At 42.9% G+C, this 25,090-nt stretch overlaps 1 protein-coding gene across 9 annotated transcripts in view; it reads left to right on the top strand.

Annotated features, from left to right (window-relative positions):
• Positions 1 to 19,230, top strand: part of CNTROB (centrobin, centriole duplication and spindle assembly protein) — a 32,763-nt gene extending 13,533 nt beyond the window's left edge. For 5 of the 9 annotated variants that reach the window (XM_028483143.2, XM_028483144.2, XM_055082065.1 and 2 more), the window contains 12 exons: positions 4,696 to 4,829; positions 5,400 to 5,525; positions 5,728 to 5,890; positions 6,509 to 6,770; positions 7,696 to 7,850; positions 8,106 to 8,169; positions 8,527 to 8,697; positions 8,848 to 8,980; positions 9,467 to 9,539; positions 9,794 to 9,884; positions 11,476 to 11,584; positions 18,690 to 19,230. In XM_028483143.2, coding sequence (XP_028338944.2) covers positions 4,696 to 4,829; positions 5,400 to 5,525; positions 5,728 to 5,890; positions 6,509 to 6,770; positions 7,696 to 7,850; positions 8,106 to 8,169; positions 8,527 to 8,697; positions 8,848 to 8,980; positions 9,467 to 9,539; positions 9,794 to 9,884; positions 11,476 to 11,584; positions 18,690 to 18,801 — 1,593 coding nt within the window. In that variant the 3' untranslated portion in view covers positions 18,802 to 19,230. Of the gene's footprint in view, positions 1 to 4,695; positions 4,830 to 5,399; positions 5,526 to 5,727; positions 5,891 to 6,508; positions 6,771 to 7,695; positions 7,851 to 8,105; positions 8,213 to 8,526; positions 8,698 to 8,847; positions 8,981 to 9,466; positions 9,540 to 9,793; positions 9,985 to 11,475; positions 11,585 to 18,322 lie in introns of those variants that run through there. The other 4 variants (XM_007126602.2, XM_028483142.1, XM_055082067.1 and 1 more) reach the window with 3 other exon arrangements.
• Positions 19,231 to 25,090: the final 5,860 nt, after the last annotated feature.

Genomic DNA, 25,090 nt, shown 5'->3' with positions numbered 1-25,090 from the left:
AAATATATTTTCAGAAAATTAACTTTTGGCTTTGTTGATCTTTTTTTTTCTTTTTTAGTAATGTCTACTTTATTTCATTTCTTATATTTTCTTTGATTTTATTCTGTTGTTCTTTTTAAAATCTTCTTAAGATGGATGCTTGCTTCTTCTAAGTTCCTCCATAAGTATTAACTAAAGTGCATCCTACAACCTGTCCCATGTGATATGGTTCTGAATAATATTCATTTTTAAAATATATTTATTTATTTGGTTGTGCCAGGTCTTAGTTGCGGCAGGCCGGCTCCTTAGTTGCGGCATGCATGTGGAATCTAGTTCCCTGAGCAGGGATCCAATCCAGGCCCCCTGCACTGGGAGCGAGCAGTCTTAACCACTGTGCCGCCAGGGAAGTCCCCTGAATAATATATATATATTTTTTTCGGTATGCGGGCCTCTCACTGTTGTGGCCTCTCCCGTTGTGGAGCACAGGCTCCGGATGCGCAGGCTCAGTGGCCGTGGCTCACGGGCCCAGCCGCTCCGCGGCATGTGGGATCTTCCCGGACCAGGGCACGAACCCGCGTCCCCTGCATCAGCAGGCGGACTCTCAACCACTGTGCCACCAGGGAAGCCCAATATTCTTTTTTATATGATTACTTTTTGATCTCCTGGGTTATTTCCAAACATAGGGTTTTCCAATTATATTTTTATTATTGATTTATAGCTTAAATAGTTGTGATTAGAGAGCATGGTCTTTTAAAAAATTACTTATTTATGTACTTTCCACCCAACTTTTTGTGTTGAAATATTTCTATCTTAAATGTTGCTTGAATAGTAAGTATAATGAATACACTTAGATTCATCAGTTGACATTTTGCTACATTTGTCTGTTGTCTGTCTGCACCTCTCTCTCTCTTTGCCCCTTCCCACCCACCTTCCTCTCTTTTCTTGTCCCCACCCCCATCATTGGAGAGTTTCTTGTGGATATCATGAGAGAATATACTATTTTTATTATTTAAATTCTTTGAAAATTGTTGAGACTTATCCCTTAATATATGGTCAAGTTTTCTAAATATTTCATGTGTGATTAAAAACATGTATTTTATAGTTGTTTGGTGAAGTTTTATATATCTATTTGTATATGTGTCTAGTTTGTTAACTATGCTGTTTAAGTCATTATATCCCTATTAAAAATCTCACTGAGTGTGGATTTGTCTATTTCTCCTGTAGTCTGTCAATTTTTGCTTTATACATTTTGACGCTCTGTTATGATTAGATACATATAATTTTTTAAATTGCTATATCTTTCCTGGTAAATTGAGTGTTTTATCCTTATGAGATGACTCTATCTCTTACAAGGCTTTTTGCCTTAGAGTCTAATCTTGCCTAATATTAATAGATCTATATTGGTCTTTAAAAAAAATAAGAGTTTTCCTGAGAAATATTTTTCTAACCTTTTTACTTTCAACCTTTATATATTTGCCTTTTGGCTGGAGCATTAAATTCATTTAATTTAATTAGTTTATTCATAGCTGAATCCATGTCTTAACTTTATATCTTATTTTGTCTTGCTTATTCAGTGTTTATTTTCCTCTCCTTTCTTGTCATCTTTTAGATTAATTATTTTTTCCTCATTTCCTGTTTTTGGTTTTTTTGTCAGCTAGTTTTAAAGTCAAACTCAGCTTCTGTCTAAATTCTCAAAGTTAACTTATCAGAGGTAAATATCAAAGACAGAGAAAGGAGTCGTCAATTCTACATGGATGGGTCAAGGTAGTCTCCCCAGAGAACTCTAAAAAATATTTTTAAGATGTAAAAGTTATTTGTAACACAAGTTCAAATATTACAGAAGTAAACGGTTGCCTTCCCTTCCTGCATCACTTTGTATCCTTTTAGAACATTTTTGTATGGGTTTCTGGGCTGGTGCTTTAAAAAAATGTATATGCGTTCACTGCAACTTGTTGTTTTTACCTCATAATATATCTTAGACATCTTTCCATGTCAATACATATAGATCTATTGTATGTTTTTTGGTTTTTTTTGCGGTACGCGGGCCTCTCACTGCTGTGGCCTCTCCCGTTGCGGAGCACAGGCTCCGGACGCGCAGGCTCAGCGGCCATGGCCCACGGGCCCAGCCGCTCCGCGGCATGCGGGACCCTCCCGGACCGGGGCACGAACCCGCGTCCCCTGCATCGGCAGGCGGACTCCCAACCACTGCGCCACCAGGGAAGCCCTGTATGTTATTTTTAAGAATTAAATTAAGACGTATAGATGTTATTTTTAAGAATTATATAATATTGCTATAAAAGGATGAATCATAGTTTATTTAAGCATTTTCCTTTTGATGAGAAATTTACACTGATGTCAGTTTTTTTCACTATTAAAAACAGTGCTGCAGGGAATTCCCTGGTGGTCCAGTGGTTAGGACTCCACGCTTCCACTGCATGGGGCATGGGTTCGATCCCTGGTTGGGGAACTAAGATCCCGCAAGCCACACGTTGTGGCCAAAAAAATAAAAAAATAAAAAATAGGGCTGCAGTGAACATCATTGTACATAAATCTTTGGCACCCCTTCTGTAGGATAGATTCTTTAAAGTGGAATTGCTGGCTCAGATGGAGTATATATTAAGTTTTTTCATTAAAAAAATTTAGGGTAGTGATTATTTTATAATGTATAAAAATATTGAATCACTATGTTGTACACATGAAACTAAAAAAAAAAAAGAATTTAGGTAACAAGTCATCTAGAGTAGTTGAAATCATGGAAACAGAAACAGTGGTGATGTTAGGGGCTGGGGAGGGAGAAATGGGGAGTTCAGTGAGTATAGAGTTTCAGGTTGTTTTTTTAAAAAATTTTATTTATTTGTTTATTTTTTGGCTGTGTTAGGTCTTCGTTGCTACACGCAGGCTTTCTCTAGCGGGTCCTACTCTTTGTTGCAGTGCGCAGGCTTCTCATTGTGGCGGCTTCTCTTGTTGTGGAGCATGGACTCTAGGCGTGCGGGCTTCAGTAGTTGTGTCTCGCAGGCTCTAGAGCGCAGGCTCAGTAATTGTGGTGCACAGGCTTAGTTGCTCCGCGGCGTGTGGGATCTTCCCGGACCAGGGCTCGAACTCATGTCCCCTGCATTGGCAGGTGGATTCTCAACCACTGCGCCACCAGGGAAGCCCTAGAGTTGCAGTTTTACAAGATGAAAAGTGTCTACAGGTCTGTACAACGACATGAACATAGTTAATACTACCTAATGGTACACTTAAAAACGGTTAAGAAGGTAGGTTTTTATTATGCGTTTCTTACCACAATCTTTAAAGATTAACAAAAAGAATTTAGGTAACTGTAAGGAGTTTGGTATGACTGGAACCTATTTGGGAGAGCTGAGATAGATGAGTGGGAGATCCTAAAGGGCCTTATAAGCCAGTTTAAGCAGCCAGAACTTTATTCCTTAGACAGTAGGGACATTTGAAGGGTTTCAAACAAGGAAACAAATTGAGCATCTTTGTGCCTTAGAATATTCACTCAGGCACAAAGTAGAGGATCCACTAGGGCCGGAATGAGAGAGGGTAGAGGGTAGAATAGAGGCAGGGAGATCAGTTAGACTTGAAGTAATATTGAATTAACGTAGTAGCGAGCAGAAGGGTAAATTAGAGAGCCGTTAGTATTGACTAGAATGAAATGACCAGTGGGAGGGGCAAAGATGTGGGAGGAGTCAAGAATAACTCCGGGTTTCAAATAGGTTGGGTGTTTTAGTGGAGAGTGGTGCCATTAACTAAGGCAAGAAATATAATAGGAAAAGGTTTGAGGGTAGAAAAACAAATGAGCTCAATTTTGGACGTGTTCTATTTGAGGCATATACAGTAGGTTTCTGGGTATATGGGCTTAAAGCTTAGAAGAAAGGTCCTGGCTAAAGAGAGAGATTTAGAAAGTGTTTTAAGGTATAAACAGTAGCAAAAAACATGGCCTAAATGCTAGACATTTGCTCTACACAGGTAAAAGCATCAGTGACCCAGAATGGTAGCATGTGGTCAAAAAGAAAACTGAAGACAGAACTCAAGGAAGCATTCTGCCTTGATGGGCAGTTGGAGGAGGAGCAGTTAGCTGAGACTGAAGAGCAGTCGGATAGAATGAGATCGCGTGGCTGGGGGTATCACAGGAGTGAAGGGGAAAATGGTTTTAGAAGGAAAAACCGATGTAGGTGGCAGGTGTTGCAGTGCGATCACATAAGGTAAAGACTGAGAAATAACCACTGCGGGAGTTAGAAATTAAGTTCTTTGCCATGAAGGACTATGAGTGGAAGTCAGATTTCAGTGAGTTGAAGAAGGATTATGAGATGAGAAAATAGAGACAATGATTCTGCTTTAGGAGGAGGGAACACGGACATTTTTTGAATGCTTCCTGGGTTTCAGGTGGTACACCAGGAATATCGCATGTGTTACCTCAGACACGTGTAACACGTTTGATTGTTCTACCTAACTTTTCTTTTGTCTAAAAAAAAAGATATTTCTATTGTCCAAAGTCATTTTTACTTTTGTGTACATACAAGGTGTGCGCACCTCATGGTTTAATAAGGAAAGGAAACCTCTCTCACTCCTTGTGGCAAAATTCTTGTTTATCACTTAGGCATATGAGGTAACGTTGGTACATGGATTTTTTTGTCTACCTTATATCCTCCATCCTCTTCTAAGCCCGGATAAAACCGAGCTGACAATGACCCTGCCTTCCCTTACTCCCAGGCCCGGTGTGAAAGCCAGCGGATCCAGATGGAGTCGGAGCTGGCCGTGCAGCTGGAGCAGCGGGTGACAGAGAGGCTGGCGCAAGCTCAGGAGAGCAGCCTGCGTCAAGCAGCCTCCCTGCGGGAGCATCACAGGTACGTGGGGCTCACTGGCCGCTGCCTCTCCCCAGCCGCAGCAGGTGGTGTTGGGCCCGGTCCCGGCCCTCTCAGATCCCTTTACCATCTTCCAACGTGCTGGCTGCTGTCAGTGTCTCGGTGGGAGAGCTGCCTTCAGGTTCACAGGGAGAGCCAGACGTGCTTGGGGATTTTCCATTGTCACCCCATAGGAAGAAGCACTTAACCAGTAACTGATGGCCACAGGAATGTACGTTTCCAGCTCCCTTGCCCCTGGTGGGCACAGTGGTGAGCTTCGAGCTGCAACATTTCCAGAGCTGCCCTGGGGAATTGAGCCTCCTCCCCGCCTCAGCCCTAGTCCCCTACCAGTTTTTTTCTAGAAATGCTTCTTAAATGAACCACTTTCCCATAAATCCTCATCTCAGTCTCTGCTTCTGGGGAGCCCATCCTAAGATACCAGCTGTCCTCTTTCCCGAACGCGCCTGTGCCACGGCTGGCTCACTCTCACGTGCACACGGTCTGGCTTTTTCTTATTTGATTAGTTCTTCTGTCTCAAGATTCAGTCCTCTTTTCTCCCCTGTGTCCTCCCAGGAAGCAGCTGCAGGAGCTAAATGGACAGCACCAGCAGGAGTTGTCCAGTCAGTTGGCTCAGTTCAAGGTGGAGATGGCAGAACGGGAGGAGAGGCAGCAGCAGGTGGCCCAGGACTATGAGCTCAGGTGCCGGCCCCGGTCTCCCTGTTAGGCCGCAGTCCCAGTGGGAGCGCTGAAGGGCCCCTTCCTCTGTAGCCCTGGCCTCTCCCGCCCGGGTCCCGGCGCCTTTCACAGTTTCACGTGTTCCGTATTCCCTTCTGGCTCTTCCTATTCTCCGAGTTCCTGCTTTTGTAAAGGGCCGACATCGCCTCTCGCGTCTTGCCTTCAGACTGGCCCGGGAGCAGGCGCGAGCGCGGGAGCTGGAGAGTGGGAGGCAGCGGCTGCAGGAGCAGCGGGCGGAGTTGCTGGAGCGGCTGCAGGCCATGCTGCAGGCCCACTGGGAGGAGGCGAGCCGCCTGCTCAGCACCGCCGCCCCGCCGCCCGCTTCCCCGGTACGCCGCTCAGAACTGTGTTTAGACCCCTTCTTTGGAAATCTAGCTCCCTCCCAAGGGCGGTCCGTAGTTCACCCCTATGTTGGCATCTCCTTCCTTCTTTTAATTATTAAATGTATATTATTAGCTAAAATCTTTTTTTGGAATAGATGATGACATGCACATGGTAAAAAAAAAAAAATCCAAACTGTTCAAAAGGTATACGGTGAAAAGTAATCTCCATCCCATCCCTGCACCTCAGTCTCCCGGTTCCTCCCCCCAGGAGCAGCGGCTGTTACTGGTGTCTCGAGTGCCACCCCCAAACAGTAGCCTTCTGTACACAGTTTTGTGACTTTTTACTTAACCAAGTGCTTATTGGTGGACATTAAAGTTGTTTCCTATATTTTGCTTCTACAAACAGTGCTGCAAAAAATATCATTAATATATGTCTTTGTGCAAGTGTATCTATAAAATTTCTAGAAATGGAATTGTAAGTTCAAAAATAAGCATTTTAAAATTTGATAGAGATTTGATAAATGTTCCCCAACCTCCTTTTAAGGACGTTCTACTAATTTGTAATCTTATTAAAGTGTCTGTGCCATGTCTCATCTCTTTAAATGCACCCTCTCTTGTGCCCAGGTTCCTCCTGCCAGCCCCTCCAGCCCTGGGCCACAGGAACCGGAGAAGGGGGAGAGGAGGATCTGGACTGTGCCCCCCGTGGCCGTGGCCCTGAAGCCCGTATTGCAGCAGAGCCGGGAAGCACAGGAAGAGCCGCCTGGGGTGCTGCCACCTGTTCTCTGCAGCCCCTCCCCAGATCTTAGCCTCCTGCTGGGCCCCACTTTCCAGAGCCAGCATTCCTTCCAGCCCCTGGAGCCAAAGCCGGATCTCACTTCATCCTCAGGTGACTGGGGACAGAAGTCACTGGGGTTCTCCTTACCCACACGGATTAGCTCCCTCTTAACCTAGCTTCCTTTCTGTCCGGGACTTGAGCATTTCGTTTCCCAGATGACTTAGTGACCATAAACTGCAAGGAGCAGAAATCCGCTCAAGTTTGTTCAAATAAAGGGAGTGAGGCTTATGGGAAACGTGATGTATCTGTGCTTAATGAGAGCTGGGGTTGGTTCAGGGGCGCTGCCAGGAACTGGACAGCTGTTCCTCGTCTCTTGGGGCCTGTGCGGGCTCTGGACGCTGCTTCCCCGGCATCTGCTCCTTCCTCTTGGTCGACCAGCCCTCTCTCCCCCTCAGGTTCTTGCTCTCACAAGTTTGGTTTGCACGTGAGTTTGAGCAGCCATGACACTGACTCCAGAAAGACTCTAGACAACCTTACAGAGACATTGGTGCCTCTGTTTCTTAGGTCCAGTTTAAAGAGAGGCGATCTGATGGGTTGGTAACCATCCCTTGGATCGGCTGACCTTGAGTGGTGGCCACGCCTGGTTCAGTCAGCTGAGACTTGTGGGGGTGGGGGTGCTCTGTGTGGTGTAAATGTGACAACCCAGGTAGAATTAAGAATGAGGGCATGTTCTGGTGAAGGAGCCGGAACATGTCTATTGATCTTAAACCATTCTGTGCTGCGGTGGTATTTATTTATTCAGCAGCCGAGTACCATAGCTTTCCCCTTCTGTCTACACTTCTGTCTTAGAATTCAGCTGTGCCGGCTCTCAGTTGCCTTCAGTTCTTCCCTCTCTAGCTGTTTTCCACTGTGACCAGCTTCTCCTGGCTGTGCTGCCCCTGTTATATTTAATAGGCCCCTTCCTTCCAGGCCTGTGGTGAGCTGATTTGTGGAGAACCCCCTCCCCTACAGCACACGCCCCTGTTTCACTTTACAGCTGAGGCCTTCTCTGCAGCTGGGACCTTCCATCCCGATCACAGGGCAGAGCAGCCATTCCCTGAGGAAGATCCTGGGTCCGACGGGGATGGCTTCCTGAAGCAAGGGCTGCCGCCCCCTTCCCAGCTGCAGGGCCTCAAGCATTTTTTGCACCAGGTAAGAGAGCCCACCCATCCCACCTTGTTCTCCTCTCCTTCCTCAGTTTCTCTTTCTACTCTGGGAGACTAGGATTCTGACTTCATCCGCCTTTTAGGACGAAGACTTCGTCCCAGCTTCTCCCAGTTGCAGTAGTTCCTTCTGGAACTTAGGTGACCAGCCCCAGCTCTTGCTTCCCTAGTTGCTGCTTCCCTCAGACACTGAGGTCTCTTTCTTCAGTGGTCCTCAGGGAACCTTACTGTCTTGTCCCCCCAGCTGCTGGAGACAGCTCCCCAGAGCAACGAGAACCCCTCCAACGACCTGCTGCCCCCTAAGTCTGGTGAGCACCACCTTGAAGAAGGTTGGAGCCAGGCCTGGAAGAGGTGGGAGATCCACTTACCAGGCATGGGTCTTTAGGAGCTGGCAGAGGTGGGAGATCCAGTTACCAGGCATGGGTCTTTAGGAGCTGGAAGAGGTGGGAGATCCAGTTACCAGGCATGGGTCTTTAGGAGCTGGCAGAGGTGGGAGATCCACTTACCAGGCATGGGTCTTTAGGAGCTGGCAGAGGTGGGAGATCCACTTACCAGGCATGGGTCTTTAGGAGCTGGCAAAAGTGACGAAGCCCCACGAAGGCTAAGGTGGCAGGATTCCTTGGATTTTGCCCCATTTCCTGATTTGAATCTCTTTCCTTTGCTAGCTCCTCTGACTGCCCCATCTTGGGAGGAAGCCCCTCAGGCGCCACGCCTCCCACCCCCGGTCCATAAAACTAAAGTGCCCTTAGCCATGGCGTCCAGTCTTTTCCGGGTCCATGAGCTTCCGTCAGCCCATTCACAGAGCGGCGGTCCCAGCGGTGGCTCCCCAGAGAGAGGTAAGCAGGTCGTGGTTTACCGGCAGATTAAAAGGGTAGGTCTCGGGCGTGGAGCTGGTACCTGGCACTGAAGGCCTGTCTGGACTCCGAGAGCTGGGATAGGGTCGGGGGAGGGCCGAGGATGACAACCATCACTGATTTGTCTCTCAGGTGGAGATGGGCTCGCACCCTCGGGGCAGCTGATGGAGGTGTCTCAGCTGTTACGACTGTACCAAGCTCGGGGCTGGGGGGCACTGCCTGCCGAGGATCTGCTGCTTTACCTGAAGAGGCTGGAACACAGCGGGTACCAGCCTGGGAGGGAAGGGCGGAGGGCCTGGGTGGATGGAGCCTGGATTGTGGGCAGGAGGAGTGGAGTGTGCGCGTTCTCTGAGTAGCAGCTTCTGTCCTTTTCTGGGGAAGAAGTGGGGGTGAGATGTAGATCGGAGTCTCCTCCAGCTCTCACTCCTCCACACCTGTCTTTTATCTCTACTTTTCTGTTTGTCTGGTTTTTGTTTTTGTTTTTTTTCACTTCTTAAAAAACAAAATTTCTTCTCCATGTTTTTCTACCTTAGTTTTTTCCTCTTCACCCTGCAGCTCAGAACTGAGAGTCCTGGGATTGTGACAATCTAATATAACTCAGTATTTGATTGCACTAATGTTTCCTCCTGTTTGATCCCCGGGTCTGTCTTGTTTGTTCTTAAGAGACAGAATTGGGGAGTAGTTCTTCCACCCCGTGTGGGGAGAGTCGGGGGAACAGCTGCCCATTCTCATCCCTTGATTTGTATGGCAGGACTGACAGCCGAGGGGATAATGCTCCCAGAAGGAACACAGACTCCCGCTTGGGTGACGTGCCCCGGAAAGAGGTGAGGGAAAGTCGGGCGGGGGCGAGGGGCTGGGGGCTCTCACTGGCTCGTCCCCCGCCCTCTGCACACCCGCCAGCTGGCTCTGTCCTCTGTCGCCCGACCCCTCCGATCCCAGGGCCCATTTTCTGTAGCATGGCCCTTCCCCTTTGCTGACTGACTCTGGCCCTCCCCACGCACGATGCCGTTCCTCAGTGGCAGGGGGGCGGTTGAGAGGACGCGACACTGACTTTTTTTTCTTTTCCCTCAACTCTCAGATTCCCTCCCAGGCTCTGCCTCGCCGCCTCGCTACAGCCCCTAAGACTGAAAGACCTCCAGCTCGGAAGAAGAGTGGGCACCCTGCCCCTGGTAGCGTGAGGAGTCGGGGGGGGATCTGGAGATAAGCCCCTGGCCTTTCTCTTCTGTGGTCTCTTATTTTTATTATTTTAATAAATCTTGGTAGTCTGTGTTAGAGTCTTTGACTCATAGGAATTTGGAAAATGGAGGATTTATAGGAAACTACTTTGTGAAGAAACCTCATTGTTCTATTTGAGTATGTTTTTTGTGGTTTTTTGTTTTTTTGTTGTTTTTTTTTGTTTGTTTTTTTTTGCGGTACGCGGGCCTCTCACTGCTGTGGCCTCTCCCATTGCGGAGCACAGGCTCCGGACGCGCAGGCTCAGCGGCCACGGCTCACGGGCCCAGCCGCTCCGCGGCATGTGGGATCCTCCCGGACCGGGGCACGAACCCGTGTTCCCTGCATCGGCAGGCGGACTCTCAACCCCTGCGCCACCAGGGAAGCCCCTTGAGTATGTTTTTTATATGTTTCTATTTTATATTCTGTGGAAAAAGACATGAGTGCTTTGAAAGAAAACAGTCTGTGGCTAGGTTTCAGAAGCATTTGTGAGCTAAAGCTCTGTGTTGCAAGAGTAAAACCCACAGAGTGATTAGCTCTGGTCGGTAGTGGAATTATGGATGATTCTTATTTTCTTCTTTATACATTTATGTATTTTCCAGCTGTTCTAAAACAAATATGTATTACTTAATAATCAGAAAAACACTTTCAATAAAAGTAAGTTATTGTATAAAGAGTTTCAGTAAAAATTTGATTGTTGGGGAGACAGTTTTGTGTTTAAGGAGCAGATAATTCTTTCAGATGGCGCTAGTAGGATTCTGATGGACAGATTCTGCTCCAGCCAGGCCACATGTTATGGCTGTAATCGTGACTCTTATGGCTTTGAAACGTGTATAAAAGACTAGAGTGCTGGCAAGGAAAAAAAGCCATGATTGTGAAAACTTTCATCCTAATACTCAACAAAATGAAAAAAGAGAAACAATATTAGAGAAGAAAATGACAATAGTGTGAAAGTGTGAAAGACCCCAACTTCGTAGTACAAACACAGAAAAACCCATAGTACACTTTCGATTAAACTGAAGGATGGTGCCTTGGGACCCACACACAGCTTTCCAGCTCTGGAGCACAGTGCGGGGCGGGGATGATGGTAGATGTGATTCTTAGGGCCTGTTCCTAGGTGGGTGTTTGAGGGACAGTTTACTAGATTCTGTGAGGAGAGTGGGGTCCTTCTACGTGCCCTGAATTGTTTGGTTAGCTTGAGAACAGACTTGACAGGATATAGATTCACGCGGTGTTTCATATTAAGAAATGTTTAGGTCTTATAGTCAGCCTTCCATACCCACGGGTTCTGCATCTGTGGACTCAACCACCTGTGGATCAAAAATATTCGAGAAAAAATAATTCCAGACAGTTTCAAAAAGCAAAACTTGAATTTACTACACACCAGCAACTAATATTTACATAGCAGTTACATTGTTTTTATAACTAGATACATAGTATTTACATTGTATGAGGTATTATAAGTAATCTAGAGATGATTTAAAGTGTACGGGAGGATGGGGACTTCCCTTGGTGGTCCAGTGGCTAAAACTCCGCTCTCCAACGCAGGGGGCCCGGGTTTGATCCCTGGTCGGGGAACTAGACCCCACATGCCGCAAGTAAGAGTTCGCAAGCCGCAACTAAAGATCCCGCGTGCCGCAACTAAGACCCAGCACAGGCAAGTAAATAAATAAATAATAAATATTTTAAAAATAAAGTGTACGGAAGGATATGCATAGATTATATGCAAACACTTTGTTGTTTTTTATATGGGACTTAAGGATCTGTGGATGTTGATATCTGCAGGGGTCCTGGAACCAACCTCCTACCCCAGATATCAAGGGAGCACTGTATTTCCTTCCACCTAAAAGTCACTTTCTAGCTCCTGGGGGAGGGAAAAGGAGGAGAAGATTAAAAAACACCATGAGCAGCAGGTGTGCAGGCTCTCCTGTCTGGCTCTGGGGACAGCTTGTCATCAGTCCAGCTCAGGACTCCTGGCAAAGAAACAGGAATTGCACCAGCTCAGGGGACTTTTCAAGGCCAATCTCTTTACCCACCTATGGAAATGTTTGCTTTTCTATTTTTCATCTCAAGTGCCTAGAATTATTTGACCAAACTCTGATTGATGGCATACTACCATCTTTGGGAGGAAACGGTTTTATACAATTTTTAAAAACTGGTAAAATGAACACGCAGTCTTACCTCATTACCTTTTGGAATCCAACCTGCCACCCTCAGTCAACATGCCCTACGTTTTTCTTGACATGAAGGACGGTGTGGAGAATATTTCTCAGCTCTCCAGAACAAAATCAGAAAAGGGCACAATTGCTGACTTAACTATTTTGTGAGCTAGTTACAGTAAGAAAGACAACTTTGATTTTTTTAAAAAGGTACCCACATTAAAAGTCTGTTTCTTCACCGAAAAGCAGCAAGGAGGCTGGGGAGCAGGAGAAAACCCAGTCAAGCAGCCCCCACTTTCTTCCTCCATAATCATCTTGGGAATGTTCTGAGAGGGGAAGAAACAAAAATGAAAGATTTGGGGAGCTCCATAAAAGCCCACATGCAGAGAAGGTGGGTACAGCCTTTAAGCCCCGGCCTCACTTGGTGCAGACAGGGTGTGCTGTGGAATTTTGTCTCCTGAGAACTCCTGCAGCTGCTGCGGGTAGGGCTGCGGGTGGTTCTAGCGGTGGAATATGTGAAGGTGAAGGCTAAGCTGCTGTAACAAAGAACCCAGTGGCTTCTGTACAAGATTTACTTCCCTGGTAGTGGCCCAGAGCCTTGGGCTGGTCGTGCTCCACATGGCCACCTAGGTCTCAGGGTGCCTTCCATCTTGCTCTGCTGTCCCTAGATCACTGTCTTTATGTGTGCATTTGAAGCAAGATCATTGCCATGTAGGACTCTCAGCTGGCAAGAAGGGGAAAGAGCCAAGTGCAATGTCTTAAGACCCATGCTTGGAAATGCCACACATCAATTTTGCTCATATATCGTTGGTAAGACCTTGGTCACATGGCCACATCTGACTGCAAGAAAGACTTGAAAAGGTAGCCTAGCTGGCTGCCGTATATACATAGATTACTCCGTTACTGTGTAAGGACTAAGAAAGAAGGAGAGAATGGATTTTGGTGGACAACTTGCAGTCTGCTCTACAGAGAATGGGACCTCATTTAGAGAAACTGAAAAGTAATTGCTGGGACAACCCAGGGTCATCAGTATTGACTGTGCAGATAATGAAAAAAACACACTGGACATATGTAAAGTAGTCCAAGCTGCACAACTGGTCTAAATAACCCCTACAAAACAGAATCAATGAAGGTAAAAGGAGAGAACTTAAATTCTAACCATTATTCTTTTTGAGAAAAAAAATATACTATGGAAAAAAAGAGAACAAGAGATTTGGGTTAAGAAAAAAAAATAAACACGAATAAGCAGAAGAGAATCTACTGGGAACCATTTATATTAATTAGAAGAAAAACAAGGAAATCTCCAAGTTTACAAAAAAGAGAAAATATTTTAAGTTATGAGACAAAAGATTAAAAAAGAAAATAATAGATCCAGGAGACCAAATATGTAGAATGAGAAAATATAGTAATGGAGAAGTAGTGATAGCTAATAGAAAGTTCTGATTCCAAAAGTGTGGTCGAATAGATGATTCAAAGGGCTCTCCTTCTAAAATACAACTAGATCCCTTTATGACAAACACTTTTTAACGCATTTCTGGGTCTGCTGGAAAGTAAGGGAAATTGACCTTGTATATCTAACAATAAGGTACATCTAGATAACTGACTGACCTTGCTGCTAAAATACCTAAAAAAAAAATTAGATTAAAAAATGTTTTTTAATAGGGATATATTTGGCATACAACATATGTTAAGTTTAAGGTGTACAACATGTTGATTTGATACATGTATGATTGCCATTATAGTGTGACCCTCTATGGGGTCACATAATTATAACTTATAGTGTCGGGATCAATTAAGCTCTAACCTTTTAGCAAGTTTATAATACAGTTTTGTTGTATATAATCACTATACTGTGTATTAGTCTCCAAGACTTATTTATCTACTAGTTGCAAGTTTTATTTTAACATCTCTCCCATTCCTCCACCCCTGGCCCCCTTGGTAACCACCATTTTACTCTGCTTTTCCGATTTCCAATATCATACAGTATTTGTCTTTCTCTGTCTGACTTATCTCACTTAGCATTTCCTCAACGTCCATCCAGGTTGTTGCAAATGGCAGAATTTCCTTTCTTCTTATGGCTGAATTCCATTGTGTGTGTGTGTGTGTGTGTGTGTGTGTGTGTGTGTGTGTGTGTGTATACACACCCTACATCTTTTCTCATTCATCTGTTGGTGGGCACTTAGGTTGTTTACATATCTTGGCTGTTGTGGATAGTGCTGCAGTAAACATGGGAGTGCATATGTCTCATCAATAACCTATTTTCATTTCCTTTGGGTATATACCCAGAAGTGAGACTACCGGATCAACAGATTTTATATATATATATATATATATATATATATATATATATTTTTATTTTATTGAAATTTACAATGTTGTGTTAATTTCTGCTGTACAGCAAAGTGATTCAGTTATATATGCATTCTTTTTCATATTCTTTTCCATTAGGGTTTATCACAGGATATTGAATATAGTTCCCTGTGCTATGCAGTAGGACCTTGTTGTTTATCCATTCTATATGTAATAGTTCGCATCTGCTAATCCCAGACTCCCAATCCATCCCTTCCCCACCACCTGCCTTGGCTGCCACAAGTCTGTTCTCTGTGTGAGTCTGTTTTGTAGATAAGTTCATTTGTGTCATATTTTAGATTCCACATATAAGTGCTATCACATGATATTTGTCTTTCTCTTTCTGACTTACTTCACTTAATGTGATAATCTCTAGGTCCATCCATGTTGCTGCACATGGCGTTGTTTCATTCTTTTTTATGGCTGAGTAGTATTCCGTAGTATATATGTACCACATCTTCTTTATCCATTCATCTGTCGATGGACATTTAGCTTGTTTCCATGTCTTGACTGTTGTGCATAGTGCTGCTGTGCACATAGGGGTACGTGATATTTTTCAATTATAGTTTTGTCTGGATATATGCCCAGGAGTGGGATTGCTGGATCATATGGGAACACTATTTTTAGTTTTTTGAGGAACCTCCATACTATTTTCCATAGTGGCTGCACCAATTTACATTCTCACCAACAGTGTACAGGGTTCCCATTTCTCCACACCCTCTCCAGCATTTGTTATTTGTAGACTTTTAAATCATGACCATTCTGACCGGTGTGAGGTGGTACCTCATTGTAATAATTAGCGATGTTGAGCATCTTTTCATGTGCCTGTTGGCCATCTGTATGTCTTCTTCAAAGAAATGTCTATTCAGGTCTTCTGCCCATTTTTCAGTTGGGTTTTTTGTTGTTGTTGTTATTGAGTTGTATGAGCTGTTGGAATATTTTGGAAATTAAGCCCTTGTCAGTCACATTATTTGCAAATATTTTCTCCCCGTCCATAAGTTGTCTTTTGGTTTTGTTTATGATTTCCTTTGCTCTGCAAAAGCTTGTAAGTTTGATTAGGTCCCATTTGTTTATTTTTGCTTTTATTTCTATTGCCTTGAGAGACTGACCTAAGAAAATATTGGTATGATTTATGTCAGAGAATGTTTTGCCTATGTTCTAAGAGTTTTATGGTGTCATGGCTTATATTTACGTCTTTAAGCCATTTTGAGTTTATTTCTGTGTATGGTGTGAAGGTGTGTTCTAACTTCACTGATTTACATGCAGCTGTCCAACTTTCCCAACACCACTGGCTGAAAGGAGTGTTTTTTCTCCATTGTATATTCTTGCCTCCTTTGTCAAAGATTAACTGACCGAAGATGTGTGGGGATAAAATATATTTTTTAAAAATCTTAAATGCATTGATGAACTGGCAAGGAAGAAAGGAATAATCAATCCGAAATTGAAGGCAGGAACACAGAGTTTAACTGGGGCACTTAAATTGCTTTTCAGTCCAAGTGTATTTGTAGAACTGGATCCAACAGTGTGGTGTGTGGTGGGGGGGGGTGTGGGTGTGTAAATCAGGTTTATACTAGGAATATGAGGGTAGCTTAACAATAGAAAGTCTGTAGATGTAATTATTTACCACGTTAACAGCACTAACAGGTTAAAGGGAAAATCCATACAATCATGTCAGTTGCAGAAAAAGCATTTGATAAAACTCAGCAACCATTTAGGATTATAAAAACAAACACATTCAAAAACCTAGCAAACTATGATAGCAGGAAACTTCTTTAAAGGTATATCTACCAAAGGATATCTACCAAAAACTCACAACAAACAGCATTGTTAATGGGGAATGTTGGAATTGTTAAAGTCAGGAAAAAGACAAGGATGTTCTCTCCGTTCCTGCCTCTATTAATATTGTAGTGAGATTCTAGCTTGTGCAGTATAACATAAGAATTGGAAAAGATAGTACTAATATTCATAGATTATACAATTGTCTTCATAGATAAATGAAAAGAACCTGAACACTATTAAAATAGAAGTAATGAATTTAGCAATATGCAAAAATCAATTACATTTTAATATATCAGCAACAACTAGAAAAAGTAATTTAAAAACCATAAGTTACCTATGAACAAATCCAGAAAGTTATAAAATTTGATTTAAAGACATTAATGAAGAGATGCATAAATGGAGGGGTAGTCCATATTCATGGATGAGAAGATTCACTATCATATAGAAGTGCTTTCTCTCCAAATTGAACTATAGATTTAAAGCATGTCCAACTAAAATCCAAAAGAGATTTTATGTCATGGAACTTGAAAAGAAACATGAATATTAAGCTTAAAAGATGCAGCCTTTGAAACAAATCTGCAAAATAATTGTCCATCAACAGTGGAAGATTCCTATAATGAAATGCCACAGGGCAGCACAAATGGGTGAACTAAACTATGGATGAATTTTACAAATGTAAGGTTGAGTGGGAAAAGCAGATTGCCGAAGAAAATACACGGCACACTATTTATGTAAAGTTTGAAAACAAGCACAGGGCAATCCAGTCCAGCGTGGGGTGTTGGATCCCTAGCGGGGTAAGGAGGGGGCCCTCATAGGGAGCAGCCTGGCTCCCGATGGAGGTGAGGAGTGAGTCCATTTGGCAGGTGTCAGAGCATCTGTGTGAGGGGGGTGTGGCGGGAAATTGTTACAGATAGGGGATTGATCAAATACATAAATATATCACGCATAAAGGGAGCCAGGCTTCTTACTGTTGGAGAAAGGATTTACAAACATGGAAAGGGAGAAAACGAGAATGAATTCTGTGGTGCAGGATTAGAATTGAATGCATCAGCGTAGATTTGTAGCCTTCAATATATATAGATATATAGAGAAATACATACATTTGTAAATTGGAGTATGTATGTACCTTCACATAATCCCCCAAAACACCCATACATTAGATTCCTAGAACTGCTCTAACAAATTACCACAAGCTGGGTGGCTTAAAATGACAGAAATTTATTCTCTCACGTTCTGGAGGCTAATCAGCAGATCCATGCTCGCCAAAAGCTCTAGGAAGGATCGTTCCTTGCCTCTTCCTAGATTCCACCTGTGGTCGGCAGCGATCCTTGACATTCCTTGGCTGTAGAGGCATCACTCCAATCTCTGTTTCCGTCGTCACATGGTGTTCTCTTTGTGTGTTTGTCCCCATGTCTTCACATGGCCTCCTTATAAGGGTGCCAGTCGTTGGATTTACCATACCTTAATCCAGCATGATTCATTTTGACTTGATTACATCTGCAAAGACTCTATTTCCAAATAAGGTGACATTCAGAGGTAACCAGGGGTTAGGACTTTGACACATCTTTTGGTGGGGGGGGACACAGTTCAACCCAAAATAACCTCATTAACCACGACCACACCTGGCATCCAGCGCTTGCCTTCTAAATACCATTTTCTACTAAAAAGGAACCAGGGCTCCTTGGAGAAATGGCTGATTCCAGGTCTTGATCAGGGAAAGTGCAAGGTAAGCCTGGAAAATCTTGTGAGAAAAAGTAAGGCTCTGCCCTAAGAATTATGGGGACATGGCAACAGAACACAGAAGCTGGCTTGAGGGTCTCACCTGGCTGTAGAGTTTGAGCATCGATAAATAATGATAGTAAAGGATTATAATCCATTGAATAAAATAAGAAATCATGGGTCCACGCAGATATAAGTAAACTAATAAATTAAAAGTTTGATGAGGTACAGGATATTTACACAGTTTCAAAGTACATCCCCAAAATACTTAATAATTACAATGGGGAAAAGGGTAAATTTACAGTGGAGACTCTGGCTGAACCACCTTCATCAAGTGATTAAAGTGAACAAACATCACCAGTAATGGGTCAAATCTAAATCTTGTGCAGCCTGAGAGGATGCCAGGAGAATAGAGCATTTGTGAGATTCCTGCCGAAGATCACAGCCTGAATTTAACCACAAAGAAATGTCAGACAAACCCAAACCGAGGGACACCCTTCAAAAATCATCGACCTGTAATTTTCAAAATCATCAAGGTCATGAAAATTAAGAAAAGACAGAGGAAACATTCTGGACCAAAGCAGCTGCCACAGACGTGAAAGCCAAACGCTGCATGTGATTCTGAACTAGACCATTTCATCATCGAGAACTTCTTTAGGACAACTGGTGAAACTTGAAAAAAAATCTGAGGATTAGATGGCAGTGACGGATTAATGTTAGCTTCCTGATTTTGATATTTGTCTTGTGGTTATGTAGGAGAATCTCCTCGTGTGCACGAAACAAGACTCCAGAGCATTTGGAGGTGATGAGGCTTCCTGTTGGCAACTTGTTCTCACATGATTTGGGGGAAAGAAAGTTATTTGTATAGTACTTGCAACTTTTCTGTAAAGTTTGAAAATTTTTTTAAAAAAACAACAAATTTTTAAAATACCATTTATGTAGCATCATATACTTAGCGAGAAATCTAACAAAAGATAGTCAAAACTTCTATAAAGGAAAAACTAACAGAGGCAAAAATAAACCTTACAGTATTTAAGAATACTTACATCATAAGGTAAGGCTAAAAAAAAAAAAAAAAAATCAAAGAACAATGTACACCAGATTCAGGATAGCGGTAACCCCTGGGGTTGGGGAGAAGGTGATGTCACAGAGAGGACACACAGGGGCTTCAGGATGTAAGTGATATTCCATTTTTTTTTCAAACAAAGGTGTTATTATGCTTTATAATTCATACACACATAGTACATATATTTTCCTTGTATATCAAATATTTCATAGTAAGGAAGAAAATACCTGATGTTATTGCATTTATAATAGAAAAATAAACTGTGTATGTATATATAACCATATATGTAAAACTATGTGTGTGCATCCATATTTATAAAATGTATAGAAAAAGGACTAGAAAGACCCACTAACGAAAACAGAATGCCTTACAAATTTATGTTGAGCACATGTCAAATTTTATTTTTATTTAATTTTTAATTCTTGTTCATACTTGTGGAGGTCTATTTCTTGTTTTTTTCCTTAAATAATTAATTAATTAAATTTTGGCTGTGTTGGGTCTTCGTTGCCGTGTGTGGACTTTCTCTAGTTGTGGCGAGCGGGGGCTACTCTTGGTTGCGGTGCGTGGGGTTCTCATTGCAGTGGCTTCTCTTGTTGCGGAGCACGGGCTCTAGGCACACGGGCTCAGTAGTTGTGGCTAAGTTGTGGATCCTTAACCGCTGCGCCACCAGGGAAGTCCTACATGTCAAATTTTATTAAGTTGCTGACAAGAGAAAACAGGAAGGAAAAAAGTATGCCAGCTCGGTGGACAGTTGCCGCTGTGGGATGATAGGAAATACACCAATGGCTGGGGCTGGGGACCTCTTGCCATTCAAGTAAGAGAGGGCCGGCTTTGGAATGAAGAAAGATTAAGACAGTTGAAAAGCACCTGTAATGCTCTATAATTCCTGTTCTCTATAAATCTTCAAATGATCTCACTAGTAGCATCTTGATGTGTATGGTTCTTTTTATTTTGATACAAAGAAAACGTTACATTTAAAACGTAAGTGTTTGGGGACTTCCCTGGTGGTCCAGCGGTTAAGATTCCGCGTGCTCCCAATGCAGGGGGCCCGGGTTTGATCCCTGGTCAGGGAACTAGATCCCACATGCTGCAACTAAAAGATCCTGCAATTAAGAACCGGCACAGCCAAATAAATAAATAAATAAAAATAATTTAAAAATAAAATGTAAATGTTTGAAATATACCGCAATTTTTGTAATTCTTTTTAGCATTTCCTTTTTTGCTATATCAGGAGCCTCAAGAAAAAAAAAAAAAAAAAAAAAAAGGAATTGGCCCGGGCCTCCCTTGTCTTCCGAGCAGCTCTCACTGCATCTTGGTACCACTTCTTACTGTTTGAAAATTATTTTTTAGCATATACATGGATTTTTCTTTTAAAATTCTAATGTAACAGTCATATCTAACTGTCAAGGGTTGGTGAACAAAACGTCTCACCGTATCTGTGCTGAGATGATTTAGGGCCGCCTCTGGGCTCTAAAGCCAGGATTTTGAACCACATGGTTTGGCTTCAGCACTGGTGGTTGTAGTTGTGCCGCATCAGAGCAGGAAGTGGTGCTGCTGATGTTGATAATCATTCATCACCCCTGCCTTTTCGGTTGACTGAGGAAGAACGGCCATGACCACGAACTGAATGTCTGTGGGCAGCATGATATTAAGGCATCTTTTGCACTGGGGGGGCTTTGGTGAGGGTAAATATGGGACATGAATATTTATTAGAGTTCTCCAGAGAAAAAAGACAGGGTGTGTGTGTGTGTGTGTGTGTGTGTGTGTGTGTGTGTGTGTGTGTGTGTGTGTGGTGAGACTGAGAGAGAAAGAGGCTTATTTTAAGGAATTGGCTCACGTGATTGCAGAGGCTTGGCTAGTCCAAAGTCTGCAGGGTAGGACTGCAGGCTGGAGACTCAGGGCAAAGCAGATGCTGGCAGAATTCCTTCTTGCTTGGAGAGATCAGCCTTTCTATTCAGGCCTTGAGCTGATTGGATGAGCCCACCCACATTATAGAGAGCAATCTGCTTTACTCAAAGTGTGCCGATTTAAATGTTAATTTCATCTTAAAAACACCTTCACAGTGACATCTAGAATAATGTTTGACCAAATAGCTGGGTTCCATGGCCATAAAATTAACCATCACATAGATTCTGGACCAAAAGATGCTTTTCATTCTTGATCAGCTGATCATAGAAAATCTCCCATAAGCCATATTGGGTGGCACAGCGGGTGTCAGCATGACAGATTCAGGTTCAGTCCTAGTTATAAGTCATCCTTGACTTTTTAATGTGTATCTTTTATATAGATTATTTATAGTTTATACACTGATACCCCAAAACTGCCTTATTAGCCTGGATTTGGCTTTTGTGCATCAGGAAATGGGCCGACATATCAAGGTGTCTCATGGTGGTCATATAGTGGTGTTAATTTGTTTTTTTCTTGTTTTTTTTTTTTTTTTTTGCCCGAGCCTCTCAGCTTTTGGGATCTTAGTTCCCCAACCAGGGATCGAACCCGGGCCCTCGGCAGTGAAAGTGCAGAGTCCTAACCACTGGACCGCCAGGGAATTCCCTGGTGGTGTTAATTTGTATATAGGTACATTTGAATAATGTATCCAATTATTAAATTTATTTTTTAAAAGAGTAGAAAACAGAAAAGCCCACCTGCCATTTTTATCAGGAAAACAACCGAGACAAATATGGAAAATATTATGTGGGTCCAAAGGAGCAAACCTTTAGCTGTAATAGGCTTCCATTGGGCTTAAGCTTAAGACTGTGTTTATCACTTATTCTCAGGATTCAGCTGCTTGTTTTTATGTCTCTTGCTCCCACTAGATCCTAATCAGCTTGAGAACAGGGCACGTGTTGCTTAGCTTTATAGTCCAGGATTTAAGCACACGACCTGGCAAAGAATATTTGCTCAATTGATGTTTGTTGACTGGAGTTTTTAAAACTTGATTTTCTCTTCTAAAGCTTGCTCATGGTAGTAGGTTTAGAAAACAAACACAATTATAAATAAGAAAATAGAAATCACCTGAAATTCTATCACCCAGAGAATCACATTTTCATTCACTTTTCAAAGCACGACCCAGAGGCCTCTTTGGAGCTTCTGGTTCTTTATGGAAACTCCGTGTCCTCTGGGGTCCGGGAATCCAGTTCGCTGCTCCTGTGTCCCCCAAAGCTGGGCACCCCTCTCCACCACCATTTCTGCTCTGGGGTCTTCCTCCACCTTGGGGTCCACCCCAAGCACCCCAGCTTATCTGGGATTTCTGATTCTGTCCCTCAACCTCATGGTTCAGCCTCGGGTTGGGGGGAGGGGGGCAGTGCATTCAGCACCCACTCACCCCCTCCATTTCTCCCCTCAGTCTTTTCCTGTCTCAGGAATGAAGAGTCCGACTCCACCCCATTTACCACCATCCTTCTCATTCCCCGCAGGGCTTACCTAAACTTTGAAAGTTTAAAAGCCAGCAAAATACTTTCTTTTTCTTGTGTTCAAGTAGTGCCACCCTTTTGGTGAGGCAGTGAAGGCAGAACACTTGGAAGAGTAAATGAGAAAAGGTTTAATAAGAAAAATGGGGAAAAGGTGGATCGTATTTCAAATTATTATTATTATTTCTATGCAATTATTTTATGTTTTTATTTAATTATTATCTAAATTATTTCTATGCAAGTAAAGGGATCCAAATTATACCACAGTGGCATAAAAATGATTTTGAGCTGAAGACATTTGAGAATCAACAGATGCAGAAAGAGGCTTTGTCTGAACCCTCCCTTATCTGACTAAAGCAGAAACTTCTGGGATTGAAACTACCATATATCCCCTCTCCAGGCAGTTTCATGGCCTTGAAGAAAACCCACTTCACTTACATAAACAAACATTATCACAAACAATCTTATCTCCCATAAAAGCCCATTTGTCTTTCCTAAAGAAACCCTTTTGTTCTTCCCATAGAAACTTTTCTCCCCACTTCCTCTCCCCTCTTAAGTTAGGTATATAAACTCCTCTCTTTATTTACCGAGCCAAGTTACTTTCTTTGTGAGCTCCTGCCTGCATATGTGAATAAACTTCATCTTTTCTAATCCATCTTTCGTCAGTTTAATTTGCAGGCCCCCATCATAAAAGTTAAGAAGGTGGAGGAAAAGTTTTTTCTCCCCTACACAAGCAATAATTTTAGCATCTTCTTAAAGTTTTAGGTAGAACTTAGGGACTCCAACTCCTACAGAGGAGTTGTAGTCTTAGCCAAACTACTGCAGTAGAGCAGCTTCTATCAAACCTCCCAATGATTTTCACAGCATAATCTGTTTGCTTGAAGCCGAGGGACAAGTCGCAAAGGAGGCCTGAGGTTTCTGGGAGTGCTGAGGTCAGCTCACCCCAGGTCTCAATTCTAACTCTAGAAAAAGAGAACACTAGTGAGAAACGTTTGCACACATACTCTATTTATAGGGCCAGTGCAAGGTTTTGTCTGCTTTTCCTTTGCTTATTCACTTTTTTTTTTTTTTTTTTTTGTGGTATGCGGGCCTCCCCCTGCTGCGGCCTCTCCCGTTGCGGAGCACAGGCTCCGGACGCGCAGACTCCGGACGCGCAGGCTCAGCGGCCATGGCCCACGGGCCCAGCCGCTCCGCGGCACGCGGGATCCTCCCCGACCGGGGCGCGAACCCGGTTCCCCTGCATCGGCAGGCGGACGCGCAACCACTGCGCCACCAGGGAAGCCCTGCTTATTCACTTTTGTTTTCTACATAGTTGGACTCACACTTGTGCAAACTTTTGCATCTTCCTAACATATTATTTATTAGTTAAATATTAGTTTATAGTGTGAATATGAATATTTTTAAGGCCATAAGCATTCTCAAACACCTTAAAATCTGATGGCTACAGAGGATTACATGGATGTATTGATACCGTAATTATCTGTAATCAATCCCCTAGGTTTGGACAGTAAGGTTTTCTCTAAAGGTTCTGATATATTATTGTTGTATTGAACATCTCTGTACAGAAATCTTTGTGCTAGGATCCCAGATTATTTCTTTAGGGTGATTTCCCAGAAGTAGAATTAAAGTAGGCTAAAGATCATGCACGTTTTTACTTTTCTTTTTATTGAGGTGTAACTTACATAAAGTGCATACATCACAAGCTCGATGGAATCATACATATGCGAACACCCAAGTAGCCTTTGTGCAGACCACAACAGAACATTTCCATTTCCATCACCCAGAAAGCCCCCTTGGGGCCCCTCCCAGTCAATGCTCACCTGCTCCCGAGCGATAACCGCTATTACCGTCACCAGTGAGTATTTTTGCCTGTTCTTGGACTTCATATGAGCAGAATCATCAATACGTACTCTCTGTGTCTGACTTCTTTGTCTCAACATCATGTCTATGAGATTCAACCATATCGTTGAACATATCAGTAATTTTTTTTTTTTTTTTGCAGTATAGTATTTTGTTGTTTGAATATACCAAATTTATCTGTTTTCCTTTAGTAGACATTTAGGTTGTTTCCAGTTTGGGGATATTATAAATAAAGCTGTGGTGAACATTCTGGTACTTTTTTGGTGGACAAGTACACTTATTTCTGTTGGGTACATAACTAGGAATGGAACTGCTGGTGCATCTGTTTAGTAGACAGTTGTCAGATGGTTTTCCAAAGTGGTTGAACCAGTTTATACACCTACTAGTCATGTATGAGAGTCCCAGTTACTCTCTATCCTTACCAACATTTGATATTGTCAATCTTTTTCATTTTAGCCATTCTGGTGGATGTGTACTGCTGTCTCACTGTGGGTTTAATCTGAAAATGCACGTTTTCATTATTGAGGTAACACATTTGTATATATAGAAAATTTCAAAAGTACAAGAAAGAAATAACTAAAAATCATTTCTATCTTACCATCCTCTTCTCCCCCCACACCCTGCCCCCGACAACTTTATTGGATTTGGGGTGTGTACATGCAATTTTAAGGTTGTACTGATTTACAATCCCACCAGCAATGCATGAAAATTACACCCTTTTTTTCTGAACTGGGATTATTTTTAAATTGTCAACCTGTTATTTTGGTGTCTCCTTGTGGTTTTATTTGTTTGTTTGTTTGTTTTTTTGTGGTACGCGGGCCTCT

This window comes from Physeter macrocephalus, unplaced genomic scaffold (assembly GCF_002837175.3).
Source record: "Physeter macrocephalus isolate SW-GA unplaced genomic scaffold, ASM283717v5 random_8, whole genome shotgun sequence".
Taxonomy (NCBI): domain Eukaryota; kingdom Metazoa; phylum Chordata; class Mammalia; order Artiodactyla; family Physeteridae; genus Physeter; species Physeter macrocephalus.
This window is presented reverse-complemented; position numbering and strand designations above follow the sequence as displayed.